Source organism: Oxyura jamaicensis, chromosome Z (assembly GCF_011077185.1).
Source record: "Oxyura jamaicensis isolate SHBP4307 breed ruddy duck chromosome Z, BPBGC_Ojam_1.0, whole genome shotgun sequence".
Taxonomy (NCBI): domain Eukaryota; kingdom Metazoa; phylum Chordata; class Aves; order Anseriformes; family Anatidae; genus Oxyura; species Oxyura jamaicensis.
In genome coordinates, this window is record NC_048926.1 from 42,169,357 (window position 1) to 42,182,860 (window position 13,504).

Genomic DNA, 13,504 nt, shown 5'->3' on the forward strand with positions numbered 1-13,504 from the left:
CATCCTCATGCCCTACCCCACCATCTGCTGGGCACATTGTCACTGCTCACACCAACATCACCAGGGATCTGCCAAGCCATGGCATGTGAGGCCCCTCCAAAGCCCTGCTCCCAGAGCCATGCACATTGCTGGTCTCTCCCGGAGCCAAAGAGGCCCCAGCTGTCTCCCACCCACCTCGTGTCCAAGTACTCATGAGAAAAACCTCTCCAAAATGGAGGCTTTGCTCCTCCTCTCCCCCCTCCTATTTCAGCTTGTCCCCTCCAACCTGTCCTGGCACTGAAAGGCTTAAGAAGGGCCATGCTCTTACTATAGCCCTGCTTAGAGACTTTTTTTTATAATCAAAATGATGTTTTTTCGTTAGTCTCAAGTGTAACTTTGGGATATTTCATAGAAATATAAGCCTGTTAGCTAACTGGACCAAGCACTATTAGATTCTGCCTTATAGCAGATGGTTTTTAAGAGCAAACAGTGGGGAAGAGGTTTGTTTGCTCTCAGCTCTCAGCTTCTACCTATCAGAAAGGCACATGCAAGAGAAATGATATTTTGGCAGAGCCCAGGAATGCTCAGATTAGCTGTCCCATGAAATTAAACATCCAGTGGAAACAATTAATGGAGTGCATGAAAAAAAAAAAAAAAAAAAAGAGTAATCCTGAATTGTTTCAATGAATGACAGTGGACATGACTCTGCATACAATGAACTACTTACTACTCATAGTTAATTTTTTTTTTCCGAGGCTAGAAAAAAACTACACCCACAAAGCATTGATATTCAACAGGATACTGTAGTAAATTAGAACCATTTTATGATATTTGAAATACTGCAAATTTGAACAAAGACTGGCAAAAAAAAGCTGTATTTTCCTAGCATGGTGAGAAGTGTTGCAAAAGAAGACAACACTTAATAATAATTAAGAAATAAAGAAAGAGAGAGAGTGATTAAAGAACTTGGATTTGTTTTTTTCCGATTCTGTTATTGGCTGTATTTGTGCAATACAAAAAACGTGACCTGACTCAGACTGACCAGAGCTTAGATTTATAATGAACTCTTTGAACTAATTACAGAAAAAGAAAGCAAGCACAGCTGGGTGCCTTGTCTTCTGCTGGAGCTCATAAACTGTTCCAGGATGAAGGGTGCTACTTATGGTCTGCACACCTTTTCCAGTCACATAGGGTTGGCTGAGAACTGGTTTCTCTGAGTTATTTTTTTTCCCCCCATCAACCCTCTCTTAAACCATCCAACCATCCAGAGCAACATTTGGTGTGCTCCAAATGCCTCACAGCCCAATCTTTTTATTTTTTTTTCTTTTTTTTTTTTTTAGTTATTTCCATAACAAAACAAACAAAACAAGAGCTTTCAACTCTGAATTTGTGACAAGAAGCTTCCGCTTTTCACACAAGAATGACTTCTTACCTCCTCATGCTGTGTATTGTAATGGGTTTGGCCTCATTAAAGCTTGAGGAGGCATGCAGGTAACAGTGTTCATAATCCCATCAGCCAGAAGTAATTATTTCAGGATACTATATCACCCAATCTTGTTTATTTGTAAGAAAAGAAGGCAAATTCAGTGATCAGCCAGGGCACACTCTGTCTCTTCTAAATGTTATTTGTTCATACTTTATAGGTATTGCACTGTAAAAAAAACCCACATTTGTTCCTGAATGGCAAGGTTTATTTTGAGAATGCAAGTAGTATGTAACATCTTGGAAGATGAACAACTATTGTAAATATAGAATAAAGTCTCAAGCATCACAGCTCTTTAGTTCCTTTGTTTGTGTTTTACAAGGAAAGACACACGGTACTGAACTGTATACCTTCCACGAGAGGTGCTATGACTAATTTAGAAAGACAATGCCTCAACAGATCAGCATTTCAGATTGACATACATGTGCATGCATGACTATAAGCATTCAAAATAGAAGCCCAGTGAGCCCTGTAATATGAAGCGCTCTCGATCCCTTTCAAGTGTGCTTTAAATCACCGGCAGCACTCATTTTGTCATGCTGCCTTATGTTCAGCTCCTCTGTCCTGACTACATAAGGCAGGCCACTAATTTTCCCTAATCAGTCGTGCAAGCATTAGTAAGCCATGTCAGTTCATTTACATCAGCGGGTACTAATACAATAGGAAACGATCATATTGATTTCAATCAGATCCTCAGGCAGCCAGCCACCAGTTACCAACAGATCTCAGCTGAGTTTGAAAACAGCAGTGCTCTTGATTGCAAAATGACTTTTTCCCTGTTGATGCCCTCCTTGCACTCACTTCTGATCAATATATAACTCTGATTCACACACATGCCTTCCCTCAGGAGGATTTGGACCCACTAAGTAAAATCACAAGCTCAAAGAAAAAGTTGGCCTTTATTTATTATTATTATTTATGTTGCAAACTACTTCTACATATCCCCTCTCAGAAAAGAGATCTCTTATTGAAAGGCCCTATAAAACAAAGGTAAAGTACAAGATCAGAAGGTAGCTGTAATAGAAATGACAGAGTATGAAACTCATTGCATGTGAATTTGTTTAAACAAGACAAGAGTGAGTTTCCTAGTGGCAAAGAATTTCATGCAAAAATCTATCAGAATTAATGTGTGTCCCATGACTTTGACACTCAGCAGTTACAGAACAAATCAGCTCAATTTCATTATAACTGCCCCAAAATAAAATGTCTGTTACGGATACACACACACAATGTATACGGCCACAAAGTTGTTCCTTTTCTGACCAAGGCTGGGCCAAGCACAAGCAATAATAAATTTATCTGAAATTAGCTTCTTAAGTCATCTTTTAGTTTTGTCACTAAACCTTCATATATTGAATATACTAGTATAATTTAAATACATGGTGGCTTTTGCCCATCTTACAACGAAATTTCAGGATGATCTTCTAACATCTCATCTCCCATCTTCCACGAGGTAAGAGTGGGGGGCAGCAAAACCTGTCATTAATACTTAAGCTTCCTGGACCAGGCTGGCTACAGGCATAGACAGGATAATAATTTGTACCCTCCTTCAACCACACATAATACAGTCTTTATTCAGCAAATAGCAAAGTCGTTTCACACCAAGCCAAGGGTCAGCTTTTGCTGTATTAATAGCTGCTCTGGGAGGGTCAGTGTTGTGCTATCCTACATTTTTTCCAGGGCCTGGAGATGCAATTTCCTACAATCTGCAGGCAATTTCCCACCAATTTTCTTGGGGAGCTAATAGGCTGTGACAGGAGATGGAGCTAGCAAGCAGCAGGCGGCTTCAGAAAAGACAAATTGCATCTCTGCCACCTAACTGGGCAATCTAGAAAGACAGAGTTTATAGCTTTGTAGTGTTATTGGGCCCCATGCTAACAGCAAATCATTCAAGCTGCTATCTGAATTTCATATTCTTTTCCTTCTGAATTTGTTATCACCACATATCACTTTGCAGCTCTTTTTCTACAAACGACAGCTAAAAATGGATCATGTATGATTACTAGTTTAACTGCCTTTTAACTAGACAAGTCTTGCTAAATGCAATTCACATTCAGAAACAGAAATATACTGCCTCACTGTTAAGTACAGTGATATTTTCGATTATTTTCATACTTGTCAAGGTACAAAGCAGATGACTACAAAAAGGGATTGACTTGTAAGCTCAATTCAAATGAATCACACAGTGCAAACTATGGGAACATTTTAAAAAAGCCACTACAGTGGGCACACCTATTGTGGTAAAAAATAAAAAACAATAAAAAAAATCCCTGCTAATCACATACAGTACAAAATAAAAGCAAAAAAAAAAAAAAAAAAAAAGCCAAATATAAGTTCTATCTCTACTCTAGCAGTGCTTGAAACCTAAAAAGTGAAATTGAACAGTCTACAACCAGTTCAAAACCATCCATACAATCAAATAATTTACCTTACTGATTTAAAGTGATTTGGAGAGTTAGTAAAATTAACAAAGGTTTAAGAATGTATTACCATATCTACTGTAACATAAATTAAACTGATCCCCTAACCCTCACTTAAGGTATGAAAAATAATTAAAGAAAATGATTCAAAGGCACATAACACTAGCAACTATTGCAAGTTATATCTGTTACTGCACTTCTTCCTTTCTATTACCGCAAACCCAGGGGATAAATACTGTAAACACATTTTATTACAGTACCCTGTATATATGTATGTTTCACTTCAAAATATAGAAGAACAAGTTTTTGAAGGCATGGAGATTATTAAGAACTATCAACAATATTCATGATACTTAGAAAAATTTGCAAGGTTAGTACTTCCCCCTTCTGTCAATAAGAATAAATTAGGTAGAATTAAAAAAAAAAAAAAATCTAAATTATTGCTGTCCACTGGGAGATAAAAATTAGTTTGTGTAGAGTACTGACATGTATAAAAGTTTACTATAATTCAAACCTAATGATTTTTTTTATTACTTCAGCAATGAAAAAAATGTAAAATTACAGTGAACAAAGTGTTGAAATATTCTAACATGCATTTGAAAACTCCCAAATTTCAACCACTCACCATTAATATCCCCATTTCACTTTTGTGTTTTTTTAATAAGTTACAGCTAGCTAAAAGTATTGCAGAACTAGTGAAAAATTATAAATAGAATAGCAGGTCAATAATTTGCACTCAACAAAGAAGATCATCTACATAAACAAATTAAAAAAATATATATATCAAAACCATTCAAAAACTACAAATATTTTCTTTAAAGGATTCATTAATAAAACACAAAAGAATACCAGGACTTGAGAATCTTGAATATAAACTAAAATTAATGATTTCTGTATACAGGTTTATAAACTTTTTGAAGTACACATTCAAGAACTCAGTCATATCCTAGATTAGTGAATATTCACTGAACTGATGTTAGAAATTCACACCCTACATAATTATCAATCAGAAAGACAGAGAAAGTTATTATTAATGTAAAAGCCATGAAATCATCTGTAGAGGACTAATACGTATTCAAGGGGAGACACACGGGAGCACAGCAGTAAACTGGTCGCTGTTGAAAAAGCTTATTTCAAGAAGTAAACTTAATGTGGCCATGAAAGTCAGATTGCTGAACCCCAAAATTTTGTGGCACACATGACATTCTAAGCAAATACTGAAGTGACATATGCACATTAGGTCATTTGCACACCTAACAGCAGAGTTTGTCTGATTCCCCAGCCATAAAAAATATACTTTAAATTTGTAAACCCATCAGATTACATATTTACTTGAAACCTTATCAAGAAAATATTCAGGTCTAGCTGTAGAAAACCAACCAACCAAACAAACCACTAAGCCAATAGCTGGATTATTTTTTAAGAATAAAGGAAAGCTTGGTTGTTCTCCAAAACATCTTGCTACAGTAAACCACAAAATAAGAGTTATTAGCTTATCATAATTGCAGCCAATTTTTAAAGTAATAGAGTAATCCACTGTGGATTGTTGTAAGGAAGTAAAACAAAGACTGTGAAATGAAGAGATGGATTTTATTTTAAACAAATTAGTCTCACTACCAGGGAAGTAACAAGTGATTCCTAAGTTTCCCAATGCTATGGGTTAACTTCAATTTATTATTCTTTCATTCTGCTTGTTAACTTATTAAAACTGCCATTAAAATCTGTTCTTGAAAGAAAACTGGTGTTTACTATTTTTCAGTTAAAAGCCATCATCTTCACTTTTTATGCTAACGTCATAAAGGGGGTAAGGAAAATATAATAGTATGTTTGATTACTTAATCTCCAAACTATGTATTATCTTTGCCTAACTCATTGTTGGCAAAAACAAACAAACAAACAAGATAGAGATAAGATTCAATAGATACTGTACCTTTGTATTGTAAACAAAGACAGTCCTTGCCAAGCTCTATGCAATAGCAACTGTCTAGTGCTCCTTGCAATGTCTATGAATCAATATAATCTTACTGCGGGAAAAATTGCATGTGAATTTTTAGAAGAGCAACAATCTCAAAATCAACTTTTTACCTCAGGAGCCACCACAGAATTTTTATAGTGTGAGTCAACTACACTGACCAACAATTTCACAAACAATAAAAGTATGAACAATGACACTATCTTATCTCTGGTTACTTGCTTTAGTAAAGGAAATTATTACAACATATATTGGCTGATACTATCTATGCATCTATCCACTGAAAAAATCATAGACCACAGATTTTCCTGTGGTCTATGCATCACCAACAGACTTGTTAGACACAAAATTCTTAATGGAGCATTAGACAGAAAGGGCACAGTTTGATGTTCAGCTTCTAAGAGCGAGCTGTGGAACCTGACAATAAGATACATAGAGAAAACAAACAAACAAAACAAACAAACAAACAAACAAACAAAAAACACTCCTCCAATTTGAAAGTATAAATGATGTGAGTCCCCACATCACCAACTTTGTCATCTGAGAGAAGCACTTTAGCTCCAAAGAAACACAAAATCGAGATTTCTCGAGAATTATTACATTGTAGAAGTGATATGTTCCTTTGTTTTGAAGTACATCATCTTTAAGAACATTCTGCCCACTGAAAATAAAGCTGTCCTAATTAATTCTTATTTCCCTTTGTGTTTTCTTGTATTGAATTTATAGATTCTTTTTTAAGTTACAAAGAAAAAAATAAACTCAAAAGCAAAAAATCCCCACACCCATGTGCCAAAACGTGTTCAAAACACTGTTTTGGTTCTTTTAGAGATATTTATTTCTATTTTAATGAGTGGATGAGGTCTCCTACATAGTTCAACAGAAATTGAGTAAATTCAGAAATGACAGTAAGCTAGAACCACAAGGCAGTTTTTTAAAGCACCGTATGTCTAGTTTCCCTAGCAAAATTTACCATGCTGCACTAAGCACTTAAGCTGCAATGGGACATCTGGGAGCATGTTGCTGAAAATGGGATTATCAATTGCTGGAAAGCTGAGCTTTAGCTACAAAAATATTAGGTAATGGAAAATGTTGAGAACTGGTTGTGATTCAACTCCCTTTCCTCTTCGGATTATACAACTGCTTATGAATGTCAAAGAAACGTCCACTTCCAATTCCAGTTCAGGTGTCCTTGAATTACCAGGCAGAAAACTTATGGAGAAATAGCCTTCAGTGAAACTGCATACTGAAGCCTCATTCTAAGTAAATTTTGTGGATCACTTGTTAAACTACCACTAAAACAGGTTGGAGCAATAGGTGATCTCTTTCCCTGTTTATTCTTTGCCCTCAACTCTTTCATTCTATCTGGTGTTTACTAGGTCCTACACTGAGTTGCTTCACCTCTCCCATTCTGTTAAAAAAGGACTCAAAATGATACAATGATGAAACTATGACTCAGGTCTTGCATGCACCTACCTTCTCACATTATTTCTATGCATTTTTTGTGGGAAAAAATAAAATAAAATAAAATCCTTTCAAGAGACCACACAGTTGGAGAAGGTTCAGCTTCTCCAGCTAAGTGGCATAAGGTGTAGCGCTATCATGAGTCTGAAATGTGGATTCAGCACTCTTCCACTCTTCTTTAGCGTGCATTTGCACAATCCACGATTACGATCCTTTTTTTGTTGTTTTTTAAAATCACTGGAATGGTGAAACTTCCCCCAACAATTCAAAATTGCATCAGTACAACAGAAAGTATGAAGGACTGCAACTAGATAGCATGATCCCCTAAGTTAATGTATGGGCAGTCATTTAGGGGGAAAACAAACAAACAGCCAAACAAACAAAAAAAAACATACTAAAACATCAATTTGTCTGTCTGCATTTATATCACTGTAGTAAATTAGATGCTTCTGAAAATTTTACCTGCACTACCAATGCAAAGATAAGACCAAAAAATGGTCAGTCATTTATACCGAAAAGTATGCATGTGATGAAATGACAGATTCCATTTTGATGCTTATTAAAAAAAAAAAAAAAAAAAAGAAAAAAAAAGAAAAAGAACTTCATATTCCTTTTGGTGCTCCCTCTTCCCTTTAAAAAATAAAAGCTTTTGAATTTGAATTTGAAAGAATTAATGCGTATGAAAATTATTTCTCAAGAACTAGAGACTTGTGGGTTGATGTGGGGAAATACCTTAGTTCTGAACTGCAGTAAAGAAGATGTACCCTGCCACACTGACAACAGTATTGCATGGAATATTGTCAGGATGTTATGCACAATTGACTTATAAAAGTTGATGCCTAGTACACATACAAAATATAGTATTTAGAACTTGCAAAGAATTTAGTTCAGTTGAATTGATATTACCACAAATCTCCCATTCACCAGTTATTGTTTGCACTGATATCCAGTATGTCATTTGTAAGGACTCCCTGCTTCTGTCTGGTGTTACTGTTTGCCAGAGTGGCATTCAGACATCTCTGAATACTGAGGGCCACCCAGCAAACAAAGAATGTCCCAGAAAGGGGCTAATCAAAGAATCTTTTAAGATTGTAATTAAATTGACAGAAAATAGTAATTACCTACCCCATAGTTACTGCTGCACCCTTTTTTCCATTTTCTTTCCCAGTGCCCTGTTACTACTGGTTTGGTCTTTCTTCATTCAAGATGCAGTTATCTCCAACCACTACTTTATGCGGTGCTAAAGGAATTTACACAAGTTTCAAGCTCTGTAAGTTTTGAATCTTGTAGGTAATATTTAAGAAATTTTATCAAATCCATCGTTTCATTAAAAAATATGTCCACTGGAGGAATATATTTGACTGTGACAAATGAAAAAAAACTTTTGTAAAATATAAGGAGAAACATGAAACAAGAAATTGAGAGGATTACTGTACATTGAGTCCTTGTGCTTTCAGACCCAAGGCTTACAAGTAGATCTGACTGGGAGAAAAAAAAAAAATCTTCATTACAATTGAAAAAAACATCATGTATAAATGTGACTAAATTAATGCACATGCATAAATAATATCCCATTCCATAGCAGCTCTGACTATGACTATTACTGACAATGACAAGATATGTCATGATTTTCCTGATGGTATCGTTTTGAACCTCTAGATTGTGAACAATGTGGTCATTCTTACTAACAAGTACTATGGTGCAACTTACAGCAGAACCATGTCATACATATGTTTATTTTCAAAAGTTATGTAAATATTTGCATTTTTGGATTTTCCACTATCAACTTTTAAGAAAGGCAAAAGAATACTTGTGAATTAAAAGCCAAGGTGACTGTATATTTCTTTGGAAGAAATCCAAATATTCCCAACTGAAGAGAACTGTTGTCTTGGCCTTTGCCAGTGCTACTACTAAGCAGACAGAGTCAGATGTCTGGAATAATTTCTATATGAAAACAGGGTCAGCCTAAAAGTTAAGTAACCTAGTACGAACATTTTTTTTAAAAAAAACTTTCTCATTTTAAAATGGCATAACACTTCACAGTACTTGAGTGTAGCAAATATAATTCTTTTTTTTGGACAGCTTTAAGATTCTGCTTTTGCATCACTATACATGAAAGGAACATGACCACCACCTAAAGCTGGTCTGTTATTTTCATATGGATACATATTCACAACACAGCTATAGACAAATATATAGATACATATGGATAGAACACTAATTTTAAATGTCTAGGAAACTACATTATCCTGAATGATTAACATTTCATATTCCAAACGCACAGTCTATGTTTTAATGCTACTACAATTCCAGATGCTATGAAACGGTTCAGTAGAATGGTCATGTAAATTCAAAAGAAAACTGTCTCTTCAGACTGGAAATCAAAGAGAAGGTTTGACCCCCAGATGGGAAATTCCATATCCAGTCAATGTCTCTGTCAGTCAAACTTGATTTTTCCTGGTTATGAGTCTTTGATAAAGCATGGATATAAGTTACTGTCAAATGTTAGCAAAATGAAAAAGTAGCTTTTCAAAGATGAGTCTTAACTGCTAGGCCAGTTTTTGTAAACAGAATATTTTGTTCACAGATATCCTTCTGTTCATCTGTTATCTCCCTTAGCAATACAAGTTCTAATAAAATTACAGAACATAGGAAATGCATGGCCCTCACTGGCACATTAGCTAGGTTTGTCCAGCACACAGTGGTAGAACTCACTAAGTTTAAAAAAAACAAAAATAAGAAAATCCCCATAGCTAGAATAAACTGCACACATTCTTTCCTCACCCATTTCTCTTGAGTACATCGAGAAAACTTGATTTGAAGATGTTTAACTTTGGTAACTGGCTGCTCAACATAGCTCTTCAGAGATGTCACACTGATGCAACAGTTGAGGGACTCAAAGACTGCTCAATATGGATACATAGAGCCTATAGGCCTGTCTAATATGAGACACTAGAAAATTAATTCTAATTAATTTATGCAGTGTATTAGTTAATAAGCAAAAAATTCCTTTATCAATATGCTCACAAGAAATTAAGAAACAAGTTTAACTTAATTTAGGTTAATTCACTTGCAGTCCCTGCAAGTATTTAACATCTTTTAAGTGATCCCCTGTAAAACTCACACTTTGGTAATTTAATTAAATTTACCTGAGTATCTATGTATAGACAAGCCATTAAAAAGGAAACGGTTATTAGCTACCACTTTTCCTCTGTAAAATATGAAGGACACAACTTATCTAGCTTTGTATAATCATAGACATCCTCGGTTAAAAGAATAAAGCCTCTGATGTACTTAGTTGAAAGGTAGTCCTTCATGAACTCTGTTCAGCTGTGGGAGAGAGGAGACGGACATCATCTCCTCTTCTAGAGAGACAACCAAAGCAATTATGATCAGGCACATATTAACGTATCTGCCAAAGAACATATACATGGGACATCAGAATAAACTTAAAATAAACTGCACAACTTTATGAAATGTTCAATTTTTATATTTACACTATAATTAGTACAAAATTGCTTTTTAGTTTTTCTGCAGCACAAGACAGTATCTACTGGATCGATACCCTAATATGTCAAAACAATTACTTTGAAGTATGATAAAGAAATCTACGAAGAGTTATAAAGAATAAGACAGTTTTCAAACTATACATAGTGTTTGCTTTTGCTTCTAAAAAGCAAAAAACCCCCCCAAAAGTTTTTTTAAATAAGCGGGGGGGGGGGGAGAAGAGTGGTTGTTTGTACTAAAGCTTTTACTGTAATAAACTAAATATATTTACAATTTATACAAATGTTTGACCTTCAACAAAAATACAAAAACATATCACAAGATGCAGAACCAGGAAACAAGTTCATCTGAGACACTGCTGCTCTACACAGGACAGAATGCAAGTTGAATTGCAAGGAACAGAAAAGGTTATCCCCATATTCAGGCAATGAGAACAATTTGCATGAGGTCAAAAAAACAAGGCTTCAACATTCTTCAGCACACTTGGCTTTAAAGAACTACGTCAAAAAACTAGGCTACATCTGTCCATCTTGCCTCTGTGTTCTGTTTGGTCCACGTAGCCAATATTTAGTTGCTGGATGTTGCCTTCTACTTTGAAAAATCGGAGTAGTTTCATGACAAGGTCTGGAACCTCAATACTCTCATTCCTTTTTAAAAGGCAAAACTTTTCTACTTCTATAATTAAGAACAATTTTGGCCCACTTATATCCCCAGCATATTTTTCAGTAGATAACTTCATAGACTGTAGCTTTTTTGTCTCCAGAGCCAGTGACTATGTACTTATCATCCACAGAGATGTCACAGCTAAGCACTGATGAAGATTCTTTGGACTAGAAGAAAAATAGAAATATATTACTTCATTAAAAAAAGTCTATTACCCGCATCTCAGCATCCCATTTTGGTTAGATCACATAGGTAAAGAATATGAATCTGCTCTTGGGACTTGGGTTTTTTATTTTTTTTTTTTATTTAAAGACATCATCATGCTTACCTGGAAGATACTGGCTCCATATGGAGTTCTCCATGCATTAAGAAGGTTATCTTTCCCAGTACTCACAAACCATTTACCTAGAATATGAAACAGAAGAACTATGAAAACATATGAAATAGTCATTTGACAGATTTGGGGTCAAACTGAAATCTGTTGGCTAATTACCATTACACAAAGCACACACTAAGTAGATATAATGTTTTACAAACCACTCTAACACCAGCCTTTAAATAAATAAATGGTTGTTAATAGCTAAATACATTTGTATTTGTAAAACGGAGATATTTATTCATAAATTAAGAAACAGGTATTAAATAAATTTTGATTATCAAAAAAGTTATGATTGTGCAATAAAGTATGAAATAAGTGTGAAATAAAGTCCTGACCTCCAGTTCAGTCTTAAGGGCAACTTACCACAGTAAGCAAATTTGAGTGACAATACACAACTTTCATGAAGGTGCAGTTGATACTTGTCTGGTTTATTTACATGTAACACTTCCACATTGCTGCTCTCCATTCCCACGGCTAGCCATTCTCCCGTAGGACAATAACCAAGGGAAAATATCTGAAAATTCAGCAACATTTACACTTTTTATTTTTTCATACAGTGATTAAATGAATTGAGAGAGGTAGAAAGACGAGGGCCAAATAGAATTGACATAGTTCAATAGTGAAAAAGCTTGTCAAAATTCAAGTGACTAAATTACCCATTCTTACCTCTTAACTTAGAAAAAAATACGGAAAGAGAGAAGTGTCAGTCTATCACTTTGTTTCAGAGCAGATTAACATATGAAAGCTCCAAAATATTGTATTATGAAAAGCCAAAGCAAACAAAACAATTTGATTAAATTTGCCCAGTTGCTTTGGGTTCATTTCTCAGCTTTCACCCTAAACATTACCCTGTTCCCCATCCAAGTTGTAGGAAAATCTAGTTACCTGTGACGTGAAGTCATGCTGTTGTAGCTGTCTCCCTTCTCTCAAGTCCCAGGATCTGACAGTGTTATCCAAACCCCCTGTCCAAAGCTTAGTACCATCATTAGAAATGTCAATACAGCTGGCTCCATCTGTGTGGCCCTGGAATTGCCTGATAAAACAAACCAGATTGAATAATGATTTCCTGCCAGAGCTCAAGGTAAACACTGTTGTGGTGTTAGTTTTGGACTCTGCATGTGTGTGTCATCTCTTCTGTGTCTGCTGATGGGCAAAAATCAACCCCTCCCTCTGATTTGGCATAAAACACAATGATGTTACAAAAAATATTTTCCAGGTGCTAGAGAAATAGATTGCATCATAGCTAGTTGGACAAACTCATTATTTTCTATCAGGTTTTGATTTTTTTTTTTTTTGGTGTGTGTGTATTTTTCTTTTTGGTTATTTTAAAATAAAAAGTTTGTGAGTACATTAAAGCACAGTAACTACAGTTAGGAGTACTTAACAACAACTCAGATTAAAGCAAAACAAGTGTTGAGGGAACAAAAATCCAGTTTCAGAAAACAGCTACTGTATTTTTCTTTGGCTGTAAGTCAACATGATAAATAATGAACAGAGATATTAATAGGAAACGATACAGATAAAGATCCAGTAAGTCAAGCAAAAGCATCGTCAAGTCAGCAAAGTTACATTCTTTGGCAAGGGATCAGAAGATCACAAAATAAGTAGAGAATGTATTTTGTTTTAAAATATTCTCATTA

General features: G+C 35.2%; 1 protein-coding gene across 11 annotated transcripts in view; it reads right to left on the reverse strand.

The window, feature by feature from the left end:
* Positions 1–1,300: 1,300 nt before the first annotated feature.
* The window catches only part of TLE1 (TLE family member 1, transcriptional corepressor), an 83,585-nt gene continuing 71,381 nt past the window's right edge, over positions 1,301–13,504 (reverse strand). For all 11 annotated transcript variants that reach the window (XM_035309747.1, XM_035309743.1, XM_035309742.1 and 8 more), the window contains 4 exons: positions 12,750–12,897; positions 12,228–12,378; positions 11,814–11,890; positions 1,301–11,652 (listed from right to left, as the gene is read on the reverse strand). In XM_035309747.1, coding sequence (XP_035165638.1) covers positions 11,545–11,652; positions 11,814–11,890; positions 12,228–12,378; positions 12,750–12,897 — 484 coding nt within the window. In that variant the 3' untranslated portion in view covers positions 1,301–11,544. The remainder of the gene's footprint in view (positions 11,653–11,813; positions 11,891–12,227; positions 12,379–12,749; positions 12,898–13,504) is intronic.